This window comes from Sarcophilus harrisii, chromosome 3 (genome assembly GCF_902635505.1).
Source record: "Sarcophilus harrisii chromosome 3, mSarHar1.11, whole genome shotgun sequence".
In the NCBI taxonomy this organism is placed as follows: domain Eukaryota; kingdom Metazoa; phylum Chordata; class Mammalia; order Dasyuromorphia; family Dasyuridae; genus Sarcophilus; species Sarcophilus harrisii.
The window spans coordinates 73,270,911-73,293,249 of NC_045428.1; the positions used below are offsets into that span (position 1 = coordinate 73,270,911).

General features: G+C 35.0%; 1 protein-coding gene across 12 annotated transcripts in view; it reads right to left on the reverse strand.

The window, feature by feature from the left end:
• The window catches only part of UNC80 (unc-80 homolog, NALCN channel complex subunit), a 218,240-nt gene that overhangs the window by 107,460 nt on the left and 88,441 nt on the right, over positions 1-22,339 (reverse strand). For 7 of the 12 annotated variants that reach the window (XM_031958127.1, XM_031958126.1, XM_031958125.1 and 4 more), the window contains exons 23-25: positions 20,486-20,698; positions 14,895-15,066; positions 9,505-9,638 (exon numbers count right to left, since the gene is read on the reverse strand). In XM_031958127.1, the coding sequence (XP_031813987.1) occupies positions 9,505-9,638; positions 14,895-15,066; positions 20,486-20,698 (519 nt within the window). The remainder of the gene's footprint in view (positions 1-9,504; positions 9,639-14,894; positions 15,067-20,485; positions 20,699-22,339) is intronic. The other 5 variants (XM_031958131.1, XM_031958128.1, XM_031958136.1 and 2 more) reach the window with 1 other exon arrangement.

Here is a 22,339-nt window from a genome sequence, read left to right on the forward strand (position 1 = left end):
TCTGGGATTTTGTGTGTGTGTGTTTGTGTGTGTGTGTGTTATATAATAGTGATGGTGAGATGGTGCATATGTGTGTGTGTGTGTGTGTGTGTGTATTGTGTGTGTATATCATGTATATATATGTATAGATCTGGAGAAATGGACAGGATGGAACTATATAAATCCATTTCAGGATTTACTTAAAATGACAATACATTTTTTTTTTCCCAATGCAAAAGCCCCATTCAAAGTCTTCTTTCAAAACTAATTTCCAATTAGGAAGCTATATATATGTAGACTGTTAGCCCTGAACAAAATTGTGAAACAGATAAAATGTGTCTGGTACTGGAATATCTGCTGCCCTTTCCTGTGTACTTACTTCTATCATGCCCAAGGCACTCAGTGATATGTTACCTCCATACTAATATAGTATACATATCATTTTCTTAGAATAGTACTTATTCTTGCTTGTGGTATTTTGTACTTTAAAGATAGGATTTTGGTTGCTTATTCTTTCATTTTTTAAGTCTATGACCTTGGATATTTTACCACCAGATATTGGCACTGTCTTTTATTGCATATCTGACCTTGCCAAGTTTTTATTTTTATTTTTTAATCATATATGTCTCTTTCCTGGCAGTAGGCTCAGATTCTTGCCAGCTCTCTAGGGCCCATTATTTTCACTGCTTCTTGTTGAATTTCCTTATTGATCCACTCCTGTGCCTCTAGAGACATTGATGTTATTCCCTACCCTAAGTCAACTGTAGGTTTCCAGTGCTGTGAAAATTTTATTGCATTAATAAAATACGTTGGATGTTTGCAAACACTCCTGCTGCAAGTGTTTTTATTAAATCTTTAGAGCATTTTCATTTTGGCAATATTTATGCTTAATTCTCAATTTTTCATTCTTATTTCAGTGCCATCGCCTAGGAAATAATTTCAAGCATTTACAACCCTTTATGTTGGCTTAATCAGGTTTAGAATGCTAATTTTCTCTTCATGACAAATTTAGGATTTAGCTTCAGAGCATTCATTAATGTTAAATGGAGTCATGCAGTTTAAATTCATGCACATTTAGTGAAATATTTACAATTTTAAAAATTTATTATATTTGTGTTCAAAACAGAGTTCATTATCTTTTACTCTAAACCTACCTTCTTCCAAACTTCCCTATTTCTGTTTAGGGTATCTCCAAGTTACCAAGATTTAGAATCTTATTATAGGTTAATTTCAGAAAAGCCTAGAAAAATTTCAGAAAAGCATCATGAACTGACGCTGAATGAAGTGAGCGGAACCAGGAGAACATTGTATGCAGTAAAAGCAAGATTATGTGATGATAAACTATGATAGACAACTCCTCAGTAATGCACTGATCCAAGACAATTCCAATAGACTTATGTTGGAAAATGCCATCTGCACCCAAAGAAAGAATTATGGAGATTGAATGTGGATCAAAGCATACTGTTTTCACCTTTTAAAAATTTTGCTTTTTTTCCTTTCTTATGGTTTTTTTCTTTTGTTTTGATTTTTCTTTCTCAACATGACTCATATGGAAATTTATTAAAAATGAATGTACATGTATAACCTTTATCAGATGTGTAGGAAGGGGAGAGGTAAGGGAAAGAGAAGGGGAGAAAAAATAAATTTGGAACTCAAAATCTTACAAAAATGAGTGTTGAAAACCATCTTTTTATTTTATTTTATTTTTTTATTTAATAGCCTTTTATTTACAGGATATATACATGGGTAACTTTACAGCATTAACAATTGCCAAACCTCTTGTTCCAATTTTTCACCTCTTACCCCCCCACCCCCTCCCCTAGATGGCAGTATGACCAGTAGATGTTAAATATATTAAAATATAAATTAGATACACAATAAGTATACATGACCAAACCATTATTTTGCTGTACAAAAAGAATCAGACTCTGAAATATTGTACAATTAGCTTGTGAAGGAAATCAAAAATGCAGGTGTGCATAAATATAGGGATTGGGAATTCAATGTAATGGGAAAACCATCTTTAAATGTAATTAGAAAAATAATATGCTGCGATTTGGAACTATGCTCAAAAAGCTATCAAACTGTGCATACCCTTTGATCCAGCAGTGTTACTACTGGGCTTATATCCCAAAGAGATCTTAAAGGAGGGAAAGGGACCTGTATGTGTAAAAATGTTTGTGGCAGCTCTTTTTGTAGTGGCCAGAAACTGGAAACTGAGTGGATGCCCATCAGTTGGGGAATGGCTGAATAAATTGTGGTATATGAATGTTATGGAATATTATTGTTCTGCAAGAAATGACTAGCAGGAGGATTTCAGAAAGGCCTGGAGAGACTTACATGAACTGATGATGAGTGAAATGAGCAGAACCAGGAGATCAATATATACTTCAAAAACAATACTATATGATGATCAATTCTGATGGATGTGGCTCTCTTTAACAACAAGATGAACCAAATCAGTTCCATTTGTTCAATAATGAATAGAACCAGCTATACTCAGCGAAAAAACTCTGGGAAATGAGTGTGAATCACTACATAACATTTCCAATCCGTCTGTTTTTGTCTGCTTGCATTTTTGATTTCCTTCCTTTGATTTGGTTAATTGTACGCTATTTCAAAGTCCGATTCTTCTTGTACAGTAAAATAATTGTATGGATTTGTATACTATATTGTGTTTAACATATACTTTAACATATTTAATATGTATTGGTCTACCTACCATCTGGAGGAGGGGGTCGGGGTGGGGGGAAGGAAGGGAAAAATTGGAACAAAAGGTTTGGCAATTGTCAATGCTGAAAAAAAATTACCCATGCATATATCTTGTAAATAAAAAGCTATATAAATAATAAGAAAAGAAAAATAATATCCTATTAAAATAAAATTTTATAAAAAGAAAGGAAAAAGGAACCTTGCTGTTCTTGTCACCATCTGTTAAGGATCATGCCTAAGTGAGAAACCCAGAAAGCCTGTAAAGGATTAAAGGGGATTGTAGCATTAAGGGCTGGGTTGGATTCACAGCACCCCCAGCTGTGAATCATAACACACTTGAAGGAATTGCAAATCAGCCTTTACTGACGTTGCTTGTGAATTGGGAATGAAATAAATCAGAGTCAAGAGGGAAGAGGAGAGAGTTCAGAGAATGCAACAGCCTCTTAGTATCCTTGTATCATTATCATCTTCTCAGATGAAAGGGTCTATTCTGCTGGTTAGAATTAGATCCCCAGCAGCCACTAGTAGGTGGCTCCCATAACAACCACCCTCTCCTTCATCCCCATGGACGTAAAAATTGCCAGGTCTTGTCAGTTTTTACCTAAAAAATATTTCTCCTATTTGTCCTTTTTCTTCTATTCACACAGGTGGAAACTTTTTTTTTTCTTTTGAGCAAGACAATGGGGGTAAGTGTCTGAGGTCAAATTTAAACATAGGTCCTCCTGACTCCAGGGACAGTGTTCCATTTATCTGCCTCACCAACTTTGTTTAAGCCAATATCACTTCTCACCAATCCAGACTTTTGCAAGAGCTTCCTAATTGATCTCCCTGACTCAGGTCTCTCTCTTCTCCAATCCATCCTACACAAAGCTGCTGGTGATTACCAGTACCTGACATATGGTAAGGATTTAAATGCTTACAGACGAATTGCCTCTAAAACATGGGTTTGACTGACTCACTCTTCTGTTCAAGACTCTAATGGATCCCTGTTACCCAAGGAACAAACAAACTCCTCTGTTTGCCTTTCAAAACTCTTTACAGCCTGGCTTCACATTACATTTCCAATCTTATGCATTTTTCCTTTTTCATATATACTATAGATGTCATTATGGCTTTCATATTGTTTTTCACATATAAATCTTGGTGCTTATCTCTAACTCTTGGAATCCCTATTTTCCTTTAAAATTCATATCAAATACCTTTTGCCCTAGGAATTACCACTACTAGGACTGTATCCTCAAAGAGATAAACAAAAAGGAAAATGACTTATATGTATAAAAATATAGCAACTCTTTTTTGGGGACAAATAATTGAAAATTGAGGGGATGACCATCAACTAGGGAATGCCTGAATAAATTGTGATATGCAATTGTGATGGAATATTATTGTGCAATAAGAAATGATGAACAGGATGCTCTCAGAAAAACCCAGAAAGACTTCTATAAGTTGATACAAAGGGAAATGTACTGTGTATAAAGTAACAGCAATGTTATAAAATGAGATCAGCTGTGAATCACATAACTATTTCTCAGCAATGCAATAATCCCAAACAACTCTGAATGATTTGCAATGAAAAATGCTGTCTATACCCAGATAAAGAACCGATGGCATTGGAATGCAGATTGAAGCAAACTTTGTTTTTTATTTTATTTATTTTTCTTGAGGATTTTTTTGGGGGGATCTGTGTTTTCTTTCACAACATTATTACAGGAATGTTTTGCATGACTACACATGTACAACCTATACTGAATTGCTTGTATTGTCAATGGGGCTGAGGTGGGAAGAGAAGAAGAGAAAAAATCTGGAACTCAAAGTTTTAAAATGAATGATATAAATTGTTTTAACATGTAACTGGTGAAAAATATAATACTAAAAAAATGAAAAAACAAAAACACAAAAAACAAACTTCATGTCAAGTATCATTATCTATATGGAGCTTTCCAGATCCCTCCCCCAGCTATTAGCATCTTCCCTTTTCTCCCAACTAAATGAACTTGTATTTATTTTGTATGAATTTGTATATATACATGTCACTTTCACCAATACAATCTAAGCTCCTTGAGGGGAGGTACTGTTTTGTCTTGTCAAATACCAAGTCTCAATTTTGCTTTCATATAGAAGGATTAATAAATCTTTGTAGAATTTGATTTCTGGCCATGATTTCTCCATGTGACTCTGTTGTAAAATGCTTACTCCATTCCCAGTTCAACTCATTCTCCTGACTGCTCCATCTCACCACCAGCTGCCTTGCCTCTATGTGAATGCCCTTATCTCTCTTTTACTATCCCTATTTCCCATTTCCAACTCCACTTTATAAGGTTTTTTCCTTCCATTATGAGAATATATTGTATTTGTATATCTAGAATTTAGCACAATGCCTGGCACATAATGAACATTTATAAATACCCCCTCTATCTGTCTGTCTCTTGCTTTATCTCACAAAGTCTATCTAGTTCAGTCTTGTATGTGACTGACTTCATTTCCTGTTTGCTCTGTTTGTTTCTCTCATGATCTCATGGTTTTGATTCTAGCCTGGCAACCCCCCCCCCCCCCCCCCCGACTTTTAAATGCATCCTTGACTCTTTTTGGTTTTATTATCTCTGGACTGCATCCAAACTTCATTCAATATAACTATATGACCTTGAAAGTCCTATGCCCTCCACCCTACAGATATTAATTCACATGAATATAAGCAGGAATATATAAAACAATGCTATATATTCTGAAGTCTGCGGCAAGAAACTGAAGAACTTAGAAATACAATCAATATTTTCATCATTCATGCTGATCCAAAGTAAGGAGATGGAGGTAACAAAAAGTGAATTAAAAAATATGAAATAGTCCATCAAGAATGGTATTGGGGTAAGAAAAATCAGAATGAGGTTGATGAGGAATGTTAAATGCATAAAAATAAAAGTTGGGGAGCGGGAGAAAGAAATAAAATCTCTGCTTGAAATGGTTAAGATTACCAACCATATTGGAGCACTTACTGCTAACCCACTTGGTACCTGTTTTCTCTGTCAAGGAGAATGGTATATGGACTGGAAAAACGGCAATAACCACAAATGTTTGAGGAGTTGAAATCCAAGAAAGTAAGATCATTCAATTGCTTTTGATATGTTCAACTCATAAAATACAGAATAAATGCATACAGGAAAAATGCCATGCTGAGACCTATTTAGGGAACTCTGCAACATTCTCTTGAATGGTACTAATGTTATAGAATGAGAAAAGACAGATATTGTCCTAATTTCAATAAGAGAAAGAATATAGTATGAAAATGACAAGCTAGAGTGAATTAAATTTCTAGGCAAATCACTAACCCTACACCATTTTCCTGGAGGGGAGATAGGTTGGACCCATATGGATATCACCTTTCCCTCTCCCTTCCTTTTTATAGCTTTCCAGCTACATGATTCTCCACTAGTGATGCTGATAATTACCTGAATTCATTCCTCAATTTTTAACAAACTTCCACATCATAACCCTCACAAACTCCCACACCATTATCCTTTCTTCATTCCAATTAGAGGGAACATCTTCTCCCTTCAGCCTGCAATTATTCAAACTCCTTTCTCTTTCCATTGTTTACTCCTTTATTCCTATGAACTTAATCTAGATCTCCTTCTGAAGCCACACCCCACTTTCATCATACTCTTTGGAATGCTTGTTCTACAAGTAACAAATTTGCTTTTATCTGAAACCTTTTCATTGCCTCATTCTTCCATCTTGTAAATGCTGAATTTTGCAATCACTGGCTCTCTCCTGATGACATAGCTTCCCTAGCCATCCTTTCTACAGTGACTGTACTTTCACATTTACCCCCTGACTTAGTGAAGGAATTGGCATCCTTCTTGCTCCCCACTGACATTTCCAGTCTTCCCTTTATTTCCATCATTCCATAACCTTTCTTCCTTTGAGATTCATTCAATCTATATTGGTCAACCATTCAAGATACTGGTAGCCGGTATCAACTGATTTCCCAATCACTCTTCTTCCTTCCTTCATGAGTTCAGTGACAAGATTGCAATCTCTGTTTCCTCCATAACTCTTATCCCTTGTAATAGTGAACTTTAATATACATACAAACACATGCATGTATGAGTACATATGCACAATATAAAACATGTGTGTGTATATTTATGTATATGAATTTATTTGAGTAACTGGGAGTTTGGAGTATCTGAGGAAGTATATGTATAAATATATATTTATATATAAATATATGTGTATATAAAAGATAAATATTTGAAAAATATAGACCTTGCTCCCTGCTACATAACTCTTGTGATACAATGATACTGGCTTCCTTAATTTTTTTCATACAATATACTTCATTTCTCAACTCTGGGTATTTTCTATGGTTGTCTTTCATCCAGCTCTTCTTATCTTTAATCTGGCTTCTCTGACTTCGAATTCAAAGTAAAATTTTACTTTCCAAAAGAAGCTTTTTCCTGATTTTCTTTAATATTCCCTTAGTGTTTTTCCTCTATTGATTCTCTTTATCTTATATCATATATATATGTGTGTGTATATATGTGTAAATACATATATACACACACATATAAATAAATCTTATTAGTACATAATTGCTTTAGTGTTATCCACTTGTTTACATTGTGAGCTTCATGAGAGCAGAGACAGTTTTTAACTTTCTTTGCATCTACGTCACTAAGAACAATGCCTACCACATAGTAAGTGCTTAATGAATGCTTATTGACTGAATTTTCCAAAGGGATAACTAGTGAGTATGATTAAAAAGAAGGAGTGATCACAAAGAGCCATTATCCTTCATCAGGAACAAGTAATTCCAGATAAAGTAATTTTTTTTTTAATGTTACCGATAGATTGGGTAAAAGTAGCTAGATTTTAGGAAGAGATCAAGATTCTCCATTTTCTTTTTGTTGAAAAGATGGTTAAGTGTTAATTGGACAATTTGGAATTTAGATTTGAAAGGGATCGAATGGCTATAGCCAAAATGTAGTAATTGATTATGTAATATAAATTTGGAAGGAATTCTCTGTTTGAGTACCTTAGGCATCTGCATTTGACCCTGTTCTGTTTTTATTAGTGACTTGGTTAAAATCATAGAATGTATGCTTATCACATTTGCAGATAACAAAATGCCCAGAGTGATAGCTAATCCACTGGGTGGCAGAATGAGCATGAAATACAAGATATCAGTAGGTTAATACATTGGGTTGAATCTCAAAATATGATTTGGACAACCAAATCTGATTTCACTGATATAGAAAATTCCTTTTATACTGCTAATTACTTCCTATTCTTCAATTTGTAATTTTTGGTAGAGTTGCCAAGGCTACTGAGATGTTGAGTGATTTGACCAGTATAGCACAGCCTATTATAATATGTGAGAGGCGGATCTTGAACTCAGTTCTTCCTGACACCAAAGCTATTTCTTTATCCAAAAGGTCAATATGAAATTTAGTAGTGATAAGGGCAAAGTCTCACAATTGAGCCTAAGAAAATAAATTTTACAGGATGGTAGAAGTGTAGTTAGCATGTCATTATTTATCTGCATAAGATCTTGAGACTCTCAGGGACTATAGAAGCATAGAGACCAAGATTGGGGATCTGATATTAGTACTGATATTAGTATTCTCTTCTGTGATCACAACAGAGTATTGAGTTAAGTTTGGGATGCTACCTTTGAGTAAGACATGAATAAGCTCAAGGGCAAACAGGATGGTAAAGAGATTTAAAATCAGTCAGTTGAAGGAATTAGGAGATAGCCTGGGGAAGAGGAAATATATATTCAGCTAGGTGGCCCAGTGGATAGAAGACTGGATTTGTAATTAGGAAGATAAGCTCAAATCCTGCCTGACATATTAAACAGTTGTGTAACCTGGACAAGTTATTTTAACTTTCATTTGCCTCAATTTACTCATCTATAAAATGAGGATAATAATAGTATCTACCTTCCCAGATTATTGTGAAGATAAAATGAGATATAATTTCTGTAGTTTTGCAAACCTTTAAATGCTATGGAAATACTATTGTTGTTTTATTGGTAGCCTTATTATTACCACTCATGACCTGAATGATAATGTGCTTACTGGGAGAAACATTCCCCCAAGAGTAAAAAAACAGAGGCAAAAGCACAGATATTACTGAAAAAAAAAAGTAGGGTTTTATTATTGTTGATGTTACTATTATCATTATCATTATTACTCATGACTTAGATGATAATGTGCTTATTGGGAGAAATATTCTCCCCAAAGAGTTAAAAACATAGGCAAAAGCACAGTTTTTATTGAAAAAAAAGTAGGGTTTTATTATTGTATATCAATATCATTATCATTATTACTTATGACTTAGATGATAATGTGCTTATTGGGAGAAACATTCTCTCAAAGGAGTTGAAAACAGGCAAAAGTACAGATTTTATTATAAAAAAAACTGGGTTTCAGTTATGACACACAATCTGCCATTTTTTGAAAATTTGGGGCACATCAATAACAACAGTATTTCCTCATTAAAAAGACAACCAGTTAGTTCCTGGATCTTCACAGAGTAACAACAATGACAGTGGGTCAATTATTTTCTCTAGCAATATAACCTTTTGTAATATCTCAGCAGAAAATTAAATTTTGATAGGATTTTTGGGAAAAGAATGTTCCTTTTTTTTTTTTTTTTTTTTTTAAAATAAGAATCATGTTGAATTGACTTATAAAATTTTTTAATTTGTTTGTTCATGGAGAATGTAGAATGTAGAAGGCTGAGAAAGCAAAAGAACCTTTGTGTTAGCCTGTCTAAGCTATTTTCTTATTTTTAGTTTCCATACTTACTTACCACCAAAGGTTCAGTACGTGGGCGGGGCAAGCAGGAGAAGGTCTCTCTTAAGAAGGTAGTGATCTCTAGTAGAAGTTGGCAGGCTGCCATCTTGAGGGCAAAGGGGCAGCCACATTTGGTGGGGTTCACAGTGCCTATGAAGTAAGACATTTTTTTAAAAAAAGGAGAGCCCAGTAGATAATGCAGAGGTACAGTTTAATGGACACCATTACACATGTGTAAAATAAAATCATGTGAATATAGAAAAATAAATATTACTGCTCAATATCAAATTGAAGACTTTAATTCCTTGGAGGTTTGTCTTTTCACATCTATGAATACTGATTTTCTATTTTCCAGTTTTCTAAAAAACAATCTGGCATCAGCTAAACTAAGATAATTATTTGAGTACTTTACCTACCAAAGAATAAAGATCCCAGGTTCAGGAACAAAATGAGTTAAAGAAAATAAAAAAATCAACTGCCGATAATTCTTTACTTTAAAATCTAACCAGATTCAAGTTATCCTAATTACATATAACAGGATGATAGATTAAATGACATGCTGGTCTTGTGGTCAGAAAGGAAACTCAAGATTAAGTTTAAATCCTGCTTTTTATATTTACTAATTGTTTTGTCATGAGAAAGCCACCAGATGGTGCAGTGGAGAGCACCCTAGGCTTGGAAATGGGAACATCTAGTTGCAACTCCACCTCAGGCTATTATTGTATGATGCAAGTTAACCGGTCTGCTTCATTTCCCTCAAATATGAAATGAGGATCATGATAGCATTTACCTCACAGGGTTATTATGAGAATCAAATGAGATAATATTTGTAAAGGGCTTAATGACACATAATTGATGTTTAATAAACGCTTGCTCCCCTCCTTCCTCAGCTAGCTCTCTAGAATTTAGCTCCTCTATTAGGCTTTTCATAGAGTTATGGTTTTTGGTGGTAGAAGAATTCTCACTCTTGTACTAGATCCTTTGTATGCTTGTACACATAAAGCAAGAAAACTTTATAAAATAATTCTGTTTAGCAGCCCTCTAGTTGTGTGGTCCTATTATAAAGAGAAGCCACACCTATTTGAACCAATTCTATCTCACTGGGTTTTATTCCATTTGCTTGGTGTGTTGCCATGGCTACAGTAAAACTATGAAACATAAATTGGTTCAGCAGTTCTAAAGGACTAGCTTAGTATAAGGGACATAATGATCTTTATAGTACTAGGAAGCTCTGAATTTAAATCACATCTGTGATATTTACTAGCTGTTTGGCCATAGATAAGTCATTTAATCTCGCTAAAAAAGGAAAGAAGGAAACAAGCATTTTGCAAAGAGCAACACAATTTTCTTTCTTTCTCTTTCTTCTTTTTCTTTTCTTTTTTTTTTTTGCTGAGGCAATTGGGGTTAAGTGACATGCCCAGGATCACACAGCTAGGAAGTATTAAATATCTGAGGTCAAATTTGAACTCAGGTCCTCCTGACTTCAGGATCATTGCTCTATTCTCTCCACCACCTAGCTGCCCCCAGCAACACAATTTTCATGAATCAACTCACTGGTAGTGAGAAAATAATTAAAGGTAAATTTCTCTTGGTTTTCCAATCAGTAATGATCGTTCTCCTTTCAGACCTTTCCTAACGCTTATCTGACCTTTTTCTCATGAATTATGTATTATAGTTATTTGGTCTGGGTTACAGACTGTGAGCTCTTTGAGGGAAAAGAACTGATGGACAGCTAATCTTTGTCTCTCCCAGTGCCTAGCACAGTACTCTGATATTTTAGTTTTGATTGTTACTGTTCAGTTGTTTCCATTCATGTTCAACTCTGTGATTCTACTTGGGATTTTCTTGACAAAAACACTGGAATAGTTTGTCCTTTCTCCAAGCTTATTTTACAGATGAGAAACTGAGGTGAAGTAATTTGTATCACACAGTTAATAAGCATCTGAGGCCAAATTTGAATTCAGGAAGAGGAAATCTTCTTAACTGCAAGTCTGGTACTCTATCCACTGGCTGCCCATATGTTACCATATATTAAGTATATCAACTGCTATGTATTAACTATATACCTAATCTCCCAGTTTATTTTTGGGCCAGGCCTCCAATTTCATGTATATAGGGAAAACCCATGAGGAAAACTCTTATCTACCAATACAGATAAAAAGCTATTCTGTAATGGACAGCCCTAAAAAGTTGTCAGGTCACATCAAGAGATTAAATGATTTGTCCAGAGTTATAAAGCTAGTGTATGTTAATGGTAGATCTTTAACCCAAATCTCCCTAACTCCAGAACCAGTATTGTATCTACTATGTCACGTCACCTCTTCCTTTGGACACAGTAGCCACAATGTTCATTAATATTAATTAAATTAAATTAAGGAGGACTTTCTTAAAAAAATCAAATGGCAAAGTGGATATATAGTTCTTCTAAGAGTTAGAAAGATCTAGGTTGAAGGTCACTTCTGGTATACAAGGATAGTGTGATTCTGAAAAATCTGGTCAACCCTTAAGTGTACTAGGCAACTATCAAAATTTTTGAAGACTATTATTTGTGACCACCTACACTGGCAGAAAGAATTTTCTTATCTGGCATTTCTAATATCAGTGAAAGTGACTGGTTCAGTCCCTTTCCTACAAAATATGAAGGAAATTTCCCAGAGTGCTAATGTCTTTTATAGAAGGGGAACAGACTATTTTTACTTTACATAGGGACTGATAGTTGGTTGTAGGCATTTAGAGAATATTCCTTAGCTGAACAAGAAATTTCTTTATTATCACTTTGGATTGAACAGTGGTGATCTCGTGTGGTCAGTGGCCCTTTTCTTCCCATCAAGGACCACGGAGACAGCATCTAAAGGTTCCATAGCAACGTGATGGTGGCGAAGAATACAAATCTACCATTTTAGAAAATGCTTTTCACGGCCTGTGATTGAGGCACACTAGCAATTATTTCAGATGCTGGTCTTTTCAGATGTTGCTAAGTGACATTTACTGAGGCTGTTTGCATTATTTTCTCTCTCTGCATTTTGTTCTCAAGGTTGCCATCCCAATTCATCACGTCAACACTACAAACATGAAAATGTTTCAGAACAAAGGACTTCCACTTGAGGTGCATTAAAGACCTATTTTATGCAGAGGCCTCCTTTGAATTTCCTTGTACTGTTCCTGTTCTGTACCATTGAGAGTTCTCAGAGCCATCGTTATTGAGTACAAGGGTACTTATCAGGGATTAATCCACCAGGGCTCTGCTTGTAATAAAGGGACTAACACCTAAGTGTCTTTCTTTATATTTACCTCACTGTACTCTCATATGGAAGAGTCTTTAGGAATCAAGCCTCATTTTAAACCATCGCTGTCTGAAGTGACCTCTGGAAATTCAGAGCAGTTCTAGGATTCACAGAATCATAGTTTTAGATCTAAAGGGGACCTTGGAGGCCACTGAAACCAACCCCTACATTCTACAGATGAGGGAAACTGAGGCACCAAGAAGGTTACATAGCCAGTGTCTAAAGCAGGATTTGTACCTAAATATGATGCTGTATTCATCATGATATCTTGACTCTCAATAAACATTATTATTCCCACATTATAGATGAGGATACTGGAGTATGGAGGGCTTATACTTCCAGTAACAAAGACTTCTATTCCCTTCTGTAAGAAGCCTTTCTTGGCCTTCCTTAAAAATGTGAATCCTTTCTTTCTGAGATTGTCTTCAGTTTTTCTTGTGTGTGGACACATATGTCTGTGTGTATTTGTATGTTATTTTCTCCATTAGAATGTGAACTTTTTGAAAGCAAATATCACCTTTGCATTTCTTTATATTCCCAATGTTTAGCACAGTGCTTGGCACCTAGTAGGTATCAAATAAATTTTTGTTGACTTGTTGACAGCTAATAAGTGGCAGAGGAAAGCTTTGAACTTGGGTCTACCTCATTTCAGGGCCACAACCCTATTATATTATAATACTTCGATTAAATGATTAGAGATTTATGTCTGTTCCATGGCCTTGTGTTTTATATTTTACCCTAATATGATGGGTTTATATGTGAAATAATGCTACATATTGTTCCATCAGTACTGGCAGAGAGGGCAACAAGGTGGCTAAATGACCGAAGGTAGGACTTGGGAGTCTGGATGATGTGAATTTGAATTCTGTCTCAGAATTCTATCTATGTGACTTTGGGCAAACCACTTAGTTTTTGTACATAGTCTTTTTTATCTATAAAATAGGGGTAATTATAGCACCTATCTCTCAGGGTTGTTGTGAGGATCAAGTGTCTTAGCATATACAAAGTGCTTTGCAAATCATAAAGTAATATGTAAATGATAGCTAATAATTGTGCAATGAACTAAACTATAATCACATTCTTAAATTCATGACACTATGAACACATACAAAATATTCTAGATCATCTATGTTGGTTTTTTTGTTCAGACTTGTGATTTCATATTATAGCAAATGCCAGGGTAAAAAGTCCACCCGAATATGCAAAAAAATGGGGAGAACTGCTTCCCAGCTTAGGGTCTTAAGAGTCTCACTGCTTATAGTAATGAGAGGTTAAGTGATTGCCTGGACTTACCAGCCAGGATTGGCCAGACACCAAACCTGAACTGTTGTCTTTCTGACTCCAAGGCCAGCCGTCTCTTGCCTAAGTCACACTGCCTCTCATCAGCAGAAGAAATGAAATATATAGCATAATATTATCATCTTACACTCCAGATAAACCAGGAGTACATCACACACAGATGCTAATATGATACAGTATACACACATATATACACAAATGGTCTTGGAAAGGGACATATATGAATCTTTTTGAAGTTCTATGAGATGAGAATGGAATTTGATTCCCCAGTTATAAATATGGAATGACAGGCATTCACATTTTTAACAACTGTGAATTTCTTTTCTTCTTCCTTTTTTTTGAAGGTTTCAATTGAATGTTGAACATTGCAACATAATTCAATTAAATATTTCAATACTTCGGTGGCCTTGGTGATTTGGAAAGTATTTTGTTTTTTCACGTCTCTCTACACTGTCTGACTGCATGTCAGTCTCAAAATCACAAGGGAGATAAAAGGAAGGAGGGGAAGTTTCTTAAATACCAGTAATTTTCCATGACTTTAAGCAGTGATATACTCTCAGCAGGTAATAAACAATTTTAATATTTGTGCAATAGCAAAATGCAAAAGGACAAATACAAAGGCAATTGGGTATGGGGCCCCATCTTGAGTATGATTCATTGCCCTTATTTTATAGCTCCTTGTTATCTTTTTAGCACCCCTGTCCACATGCTTTACAAACATGCACAGCAAGAAAGACTGAGGCATGGGGGGAAGACAGGGAAGTGGCAAGAATATGAAAGAGAAAAGAGAATTAAGTGCTCTTTCTAAAGCAGAGGTTCTTACAAGCAGGGGTTCTTGTAGTAAAGGGAGTCTCCTTACTGTCATCTAAAAAGTCTTCCTCCTCATCCTCTTTTCTCAGTTTCCTCTTGGTCTCTTCATCATAGATGAGACCCAACAAATTAGCCGGGCTCTCGCTTTCTCCATGGCACAGTTCATTCAGTCGGATACCAATCGCCTGCCATTGGATAGAAAAGAATAAAAAAAACCCACACAATTTCAGTTTCTGAAAAAGGGTTCTTGATGTTACAGAGAGTAAGATCAGTGAATTATTCCCAGCATACTATGCCTTGGCAACACCATTTGCCTGATTTTATAAATATGGAAATTGAGAAACAGAAAGTATTAATGGCATTTCCAAGATGTGTTGGGTCAGCAGTTTATAGAATTGGAATTCCATATAAACAGTCTACACACACACACACACACACACACACACACACACAAACAAAAAACTTCCAACAATCTACACTATGTCAATTCTATAGGGATAGGCACTGGATATATTTTTTGATTGGAAAGCCAGAAGCAAGTGAGAAAATCCTTTGTCAATGTAGATAATTTAGCTTCTCTTCAACTTAAAGTATAGACAATAGCTTACTGCACAAAGGGATTAAATGACTTGCCCAGAGTCCCACAGCCTGTCTTAGAGACAGGACTTGAGTCCACATCTTCCTGGTCATAAGACTGGCTCTTTAGCCAAGAGATCATGCTATTTAATGAATATTTCTCTTTTGTTTATGGACAGTTTGTTTTATAATGAAACTCTAAGAGAACAGATGATGCTTTGAAGTAGAGGTTATTGCTACCAAAAAAACAGAAAACAAAACAAATAACCAAACCAAACAAAAAACAAATTGGCTCCCAGAGGCTTCTTTATAGAACTGGAATTTTACATGCATTCTGACGTGGAAGTTATCTTTATGTATACCACTTAATGGAACACTTTCCCCAGGCTGCCTTTGTACAGGGTAGAGGGTTTTCTTATGTGATATTACAAATGTGCAAGAAAAACAAAATGAACTCAAAAATAAAATACACTTTGCACACATCTATTGTTGTTCAGTAAGTTTTTCAGTCATCTGATTCTTCATGACCTTATTTTGGGGTTTTCTTGGCAAAGACACTGGGGTGGTTTGCCATTTCCTTCTCTAGCTCATTTTATAGATGAGGAAACTAAGGCAGACAGTGTTAAGTGAATTGCCTACGGCCATACAGATAGTAAGTGTCTGAGGCCAGATTTGAACTTAGGAAGATGAGCCTCCCTGACTTCAGACCTGACCATCTATCCTCTATTCCACCTGGCTTCTCACACATTTCTATAATCCCCATTAAGAATAGGAACTATTTAAAGTAATTCAGTAATGTCATATAAGCAGAATTTTGTTTTATGAAGATTTAAAATGATACATTTTATCTCCAGAAACTCATAATTGTCATCATATTAAAGCATCCCCACTTCCAAATTTGCAAGAAGAAACAAATTCATCAAAAGATAGCTGGTGGCTCAGTGGAGAGAGAACTAAGCCTAGAGTTAGGAAGACCTGAGTTCAAATCCAGCCTCAGATACTTACTTGTCAGCTGTATGACTCTGGGCAAGTCATTTAACCTTTTTAATTACTTGACAAAAGGGATTGAATATATTCCCTGTAGAAAAAAATGGTATACCACTCTGTAATCTTTGCCAAGAAAACCCCAAATAGGGTCACGAAGGACTGGACATGACTGAAAAACAACTCAGCAACATATCCACCAAGCTGCCCAAATTATCTGTTTAATGTTCTTGCCCTTTATGAAATAATGCACTCTGCTGTGAGCAAATCAGAGATATTGTTATAATGAGCAAAGTACTGAACAGGTTCAGATGTCCTAGACAGGGGTCCATCAATTAAATTCTGAGCCGAAATCCAGTTATTCTCCCCTCTCCTATTTCAATAATACCACTTCCAATATGCAAAAATATTTTAGGGAACATTCTAAGAAGGTTGTTGGGGAAAAAAAAGGCTCTGTTTATGCCAATATATTGGGCAATTTATGGGGTATCAAGGAATTGAAAGCAAAATAGTTGTCCATCAATGAGGGGAATGAATAACTAAACAAATTCAGATGGATGAATATATTTAGTGAAAAATTATGAATATGATGAATAGAGAGAAGCATAGAAAACTCCCATAAATTATTACAAAGTGAAGTGAAAAAGCCAGAAAAACAACACAGGATAACTACAACAATGTAAATGGAAAGAAAAACAACTATAAAACAATCAAATATGAATATTATGAAATTATAAAGAAACTTGGTCCCGAAGGAAAGATAAAATAACTTTGCCTATTCTCTGGATGGTGGTATTGGGAAGGGAAGGCAGGAATGTGAATCACTGGATAAAATGCCAATATCTTCCTACATACTGATGGTACTTTTTTTTTTTCCTCTTCCTTTTTTTTGCTTATACCTTTCAAAACAATTTTTTTTTTGTCATGAGAGTTGGCTCTTTGGAAATAGAAAAGGAGTGATATAGGAGGAAATCCGTGTAGAATAAAAGCAAAATATATCAATAAAACCTATTTTTATAATAAAAAAGCATGATGTCCCAAAAGGTTATGTAACAAGCTAGTTTATACAACTAGCAAAGAACAGAGCTAGGATATGAATCCAATTTTTTTCTGTTGGCAAGCCCAACTTTCTACTATAACATTTCTTATTACTGAAGTCCATTTTTTTCCCTTCAAGGTCCAGCTAAAATGCCATCCTTTTCACAAAGTCTTTCTTAATCTCACTTATCTCTCCTTCCCTTTCTCTACCTTTCCCCTCCCAGGAAAGTGGAATTTTCTTTCCTCAAATTTCTCTTAGCATTTTGCCTCCTCTGTCCTTTTGGCTCTTTCCTTTGCCATATTCATGTACAAAACTGTCAGTTCCTTAAAAGCAGAATCTGTTCCTTATCTTGCATCCCCAGTACCACGCACAAGAGTAGGTACTTTAATTCAATTGAATTCTGCTCAATGAGGATTTTAAGCAAATTACTAAATAATAATGTTTTCATTGATGAATACCAAACCAAGGCAGGCATGGATTTGGTTAAAGTATCCTAAATTAAAAAAAATGCAATTAGTGCTGAATTCTTAGTATCCAGGGAGAGCATGAGCTGGTCTTTACCTTTCAGATTAAGTGGCAAACTTAACTATTATTAGGAAAAAAGAACTAACAAGGTGATTTAAAAAGTTCCGGCAAGATAATTGGATTTTAGCTCTAAATCTGATAAGCTCTAGCCAAGCATGACTAATAAGGGGAAAATGCAAAAAGAAACCCAGAAAAACAGACAGCTGGGGATGAACTTTTCATAATAACATCTGGGGTCTCATAACTTCTTGATCTCAGGAGTTCAGCTTCTCTTCATTAAGACAAGCTTTCAAATTCTCTTGTGCTCAGAAACAAACAACAAATTCATACTAGGAGATGCTTCAGGGCTAAAATGCTTGATTCCCATCTGTTAAAATTCCCAAGTAAAGAGAACAACTGAATAGACTTTCAGATAGGAAGGAGGGAAGGGCTCAGTGGACTGCTCTGAAACATTTTGTGGTCATTAGCATTGCTTAGCAAGGAACATAATTTGAGGACTTCTTAATATAGTTTCTGAAGCAACTTGTTCATTTTAAACATAACAGTAACTAACAAGAGGCAACATGGTGAATGGATACAGAACTAGTTATAATTCCAGGATGGTCTAAGCTCAAATACTACTTCTGACTCATTTAAAATGTATGACTTTAGGCAAGTCATTTGTCTTAGCAAAATGCTAAGAGAAATTTGAGGAAAATTTCACTTACCTGGGAAGGGAAAGGCTATAGATAAAGGGAAGGAGAGATCAATGGGATGAAGGAAGAGTTTGTGGAGAGGGTGGCATTTTAGTCACCCTTTAGGAAGAAAGGGACTTAAGCAATTAGAAATGTTATAGGAGAAAGAAAATTGAGCTTGTCAATAAGAGAAATCTGGATTCTTGAGAAACACATACTTTGCAGAAAAAGATGCTCTATTTGCATTAACAGAAGGGTTTTCAATATTTACAGTGATTTTTATTTTCCACAATACTTTACACAATTACTTCCTTTTTGTCTCATAATAATCCTAGGAAAGAACTTAGATCTCTGGCTTGTAGGCTGACTAACTTTGTGGAGAGCCTGTAAGATCAGTTAGTACTCAAAGCATAGTATGTAGATAACTAAATCAATTTTGCTAAATGGCAGCAAGGAACAAGTTGGAAGTAATAGATGCAAGGATTAGGAAGAGGTCTTGTGCAGCTTGCAGTTGATTGAAAGTTAATGGCCTTTCTCCAGATGTAAAGGAAAAGAAGTGTTTAGATAAGCAGAATTCATAACAAGTACTGAGCATCTTGGCAGTACAGTGGACAGAGTTCCAGACCTGGAGTTAGGAATATTCATCTTCCTGAGTTCAAATCAGACCTCTTATACTTTCTAGCTATTTGACCTTGGGAAGTCACTTAACCCTATTTGCCTCAGTTTTCTCATCTGTAAAATGAATTGGAAAAGGATGACAAAGAGTCAGTTACAACCGAAAAAAAGACTGAACAACAATCATGACAGTTTTTACTTAGAAATTTCTTTTGATCTTTGTTCTATTTTTGAGTATTGTTACTTACAAAAGAAAACATTAACATTATTTAAAAATTAATATATTCAAAGAAAAAGCACATGGATCCATCCAATTCTAAAAGCAATGACCTTTATCTGATAATATCAGAACTAGAATGTTTTTTAATAAAAATTTTATAAAAGACATCATATTATCTAGATTATTGTCTAGATGATTTGTTGTTAAAAATACGAAGAATAAATCCATTTAATGAAAAATATGAATATATATATATATATATATATATATATACAAACATGCATTGCTAGCATGTCTAAAATCCTATTATATTTGGCTTTTTGGGGCATGATTCAGGAGAAATTTAGACAAAAAAGACCCTTCTATATTCTCAGACATATTAATAGATGCACTAGAATGAATTACTAAGGGAAGTCAGGTATTTTATTATAGTTAATAATTTTAAAAAGAATACATTTTCAAAGATGTGTTAGGATAGTACAGGAGCAGGCGGGTCTCTTTGATGGGAGAAAATGGGTATAATAGACAGCAATGGCCCTGTGTTTTAATCCTACCTCTGATACTTACTACCTGTGTGATCTTAGACAAGTAACTCCCTTTGTAGTCCTTAGTTTCCATATATATATATATATAGTACAATCTTTGCATCAACCCTGTCAGAAAGAGGCAGGGCAGGCATTAATATTTCTGTTTCAATGAAGAGGAAACTAAGCTTCAGGCAGATGCCACAAACCACAGATTTAGTAGTGATCTAGAATTTTAATCTCAGTCTTCCAACTTCTTTTTGCAATAACACTACACCAATTCTCACAGAATGAACTCAAAGGCTGTCCTCACTTGATATTTCCTTTGACTTTATATTTTAATGATTAGGAAAAATGATTTTAAAATTGTAATATCCCATTCCATAAGAAGTCCTTACTATTCAATTTCACTCATTTTTTACAAGAGAAAAAATAACTGTGGCTCACATCTCCCCATTGGTAGAAGAGCTTGGCTGCATTCCACTGTAACTTTTGGTTCCGCTTGTTGCCCACGATCGGTGACCGGCCTCGGGAAAGACCTTTCTTCGTGATGTTGACATGATGTCCCTTCATCCACTCTGGCCAGTTGCCACGGTTACAGCGATGAACAAAGCGCGCACACTCCAGAAACAGCGCTGCCCTGGCCACGACTGGAGCTTCCTGATTCAAATTGGAAGGAACAAAGAAATCAGACATGATTAAAGCAAAGAACATGCAGTTGTCCAAGTAGGAAATAAATGTGCTATTTGGGAAACAGTAATTTTGTGAGGGCCTCAGAATGAACAAATGATTATTTTTAACCTACTTACTTATATTTCCATTATTTTTCATTACTCTCATACCGGACTTCCAAAATGATGTCAGTCTAATGCAGTGGCATGAGATCCACAGGCTTGAGAACTTTGGATCAAGAAGAATAAGCAAGTTTTTGCTTTTGAGCTCATTGATTTCAGAAATAGCTCACCAATACTAGATATATTCACACCCACCACCCACTTTTGTACATTCAGGGGGCAGCTGTGTCATGCTTTGGCATGCAAATCAAGGTATGTGGGAGAGTGCTGGATTTCACTGAGTATGTGGAAAAAGAATGATCCTTCTCATGAAGCAGGCAAACACTCTAGTTCTAGTCCTTTAAGTCCTTAGTTTAGTAAAATTCTTGAGCATTTAATTTCCCTCCAGTTAATTCAATTTGTGTGAGATGAATAAAAATAAGATTCATATTGTCCCACTCAACAAAAGATTATTTGCTGTACTCCACTGAAGCTTATTGTTCAATTTGTTTGGCCTCTGAGACTTTTTTTAGTCATCTGTGAAATGGGGATAATAATACCCTCTCAGTCTCCTTCATAGAGTTTTGAGAGTCAGATGAGATGCTATATGCTAAAGTGCTTTATAAATTGTTGAATATTACATATATGTAAGATACCACTATTGTTTTTGCTATTTTAACAGAAGGAGGTGGCCATTAATATCATGAAGAGCAACACAGGGAAATGGAGACTAATTTTAAAATTTGGGGTTCCAAATCTGGTATTTGTTACTTGATAGATCAATGATCCAGACCTAATCACTTAACCTCTCTTAGTCTCAGTTTCCTTATCTGTAAAGTGGAAATAATAATTCCTTTACATATAGGGCTTTTGTGAATTGTGAATGAAATAATGTATGTAAAGCACTTTGCAAAGTTTAAAATAAAAATAAACATGGTTATTACTATTTCTACTAATTGTATTATTCTATACATACACATTAATCAACCTCATCCTGATTATCATAATATTATCACCTGTTTGAGCCAAAAGATATCTTCTGGCTAGATAGAAAACAGAACACATAATCTTGGGATGAATTGGTCTATTTTTATTATTCTATAGGAATAATACAAAAGACGTAGGCAATGACTTTTAAATGTATTAAAGTTGGAAAATATCTGATTCATAAGATATAAAGCATTTTGGGAAATAATAAACTATTGTTGGAGATATTATATATATATATATACATATATATATATATATATATATATATATATATATATATATATTAAAAGCAGTGTTAAAATTGGGAGAAGGGGAGGGAGAGAAGGATGTAGATAGGAATCTCAGAATGCCAACTCAGACAAACTCTGCTATGATCTTCGAACCAAAGACACTATAATCCTTCAAGGGATGATGAAATATGAAGTTCTTCCTACAAGATTATCACATCATAGTAATTAAAAAAAACAAGGTGTTAATTGAAGGCAGCAAGAACTAACAAACTTAACAAATTACTATTTAATATCTTTTAAAATGGTGA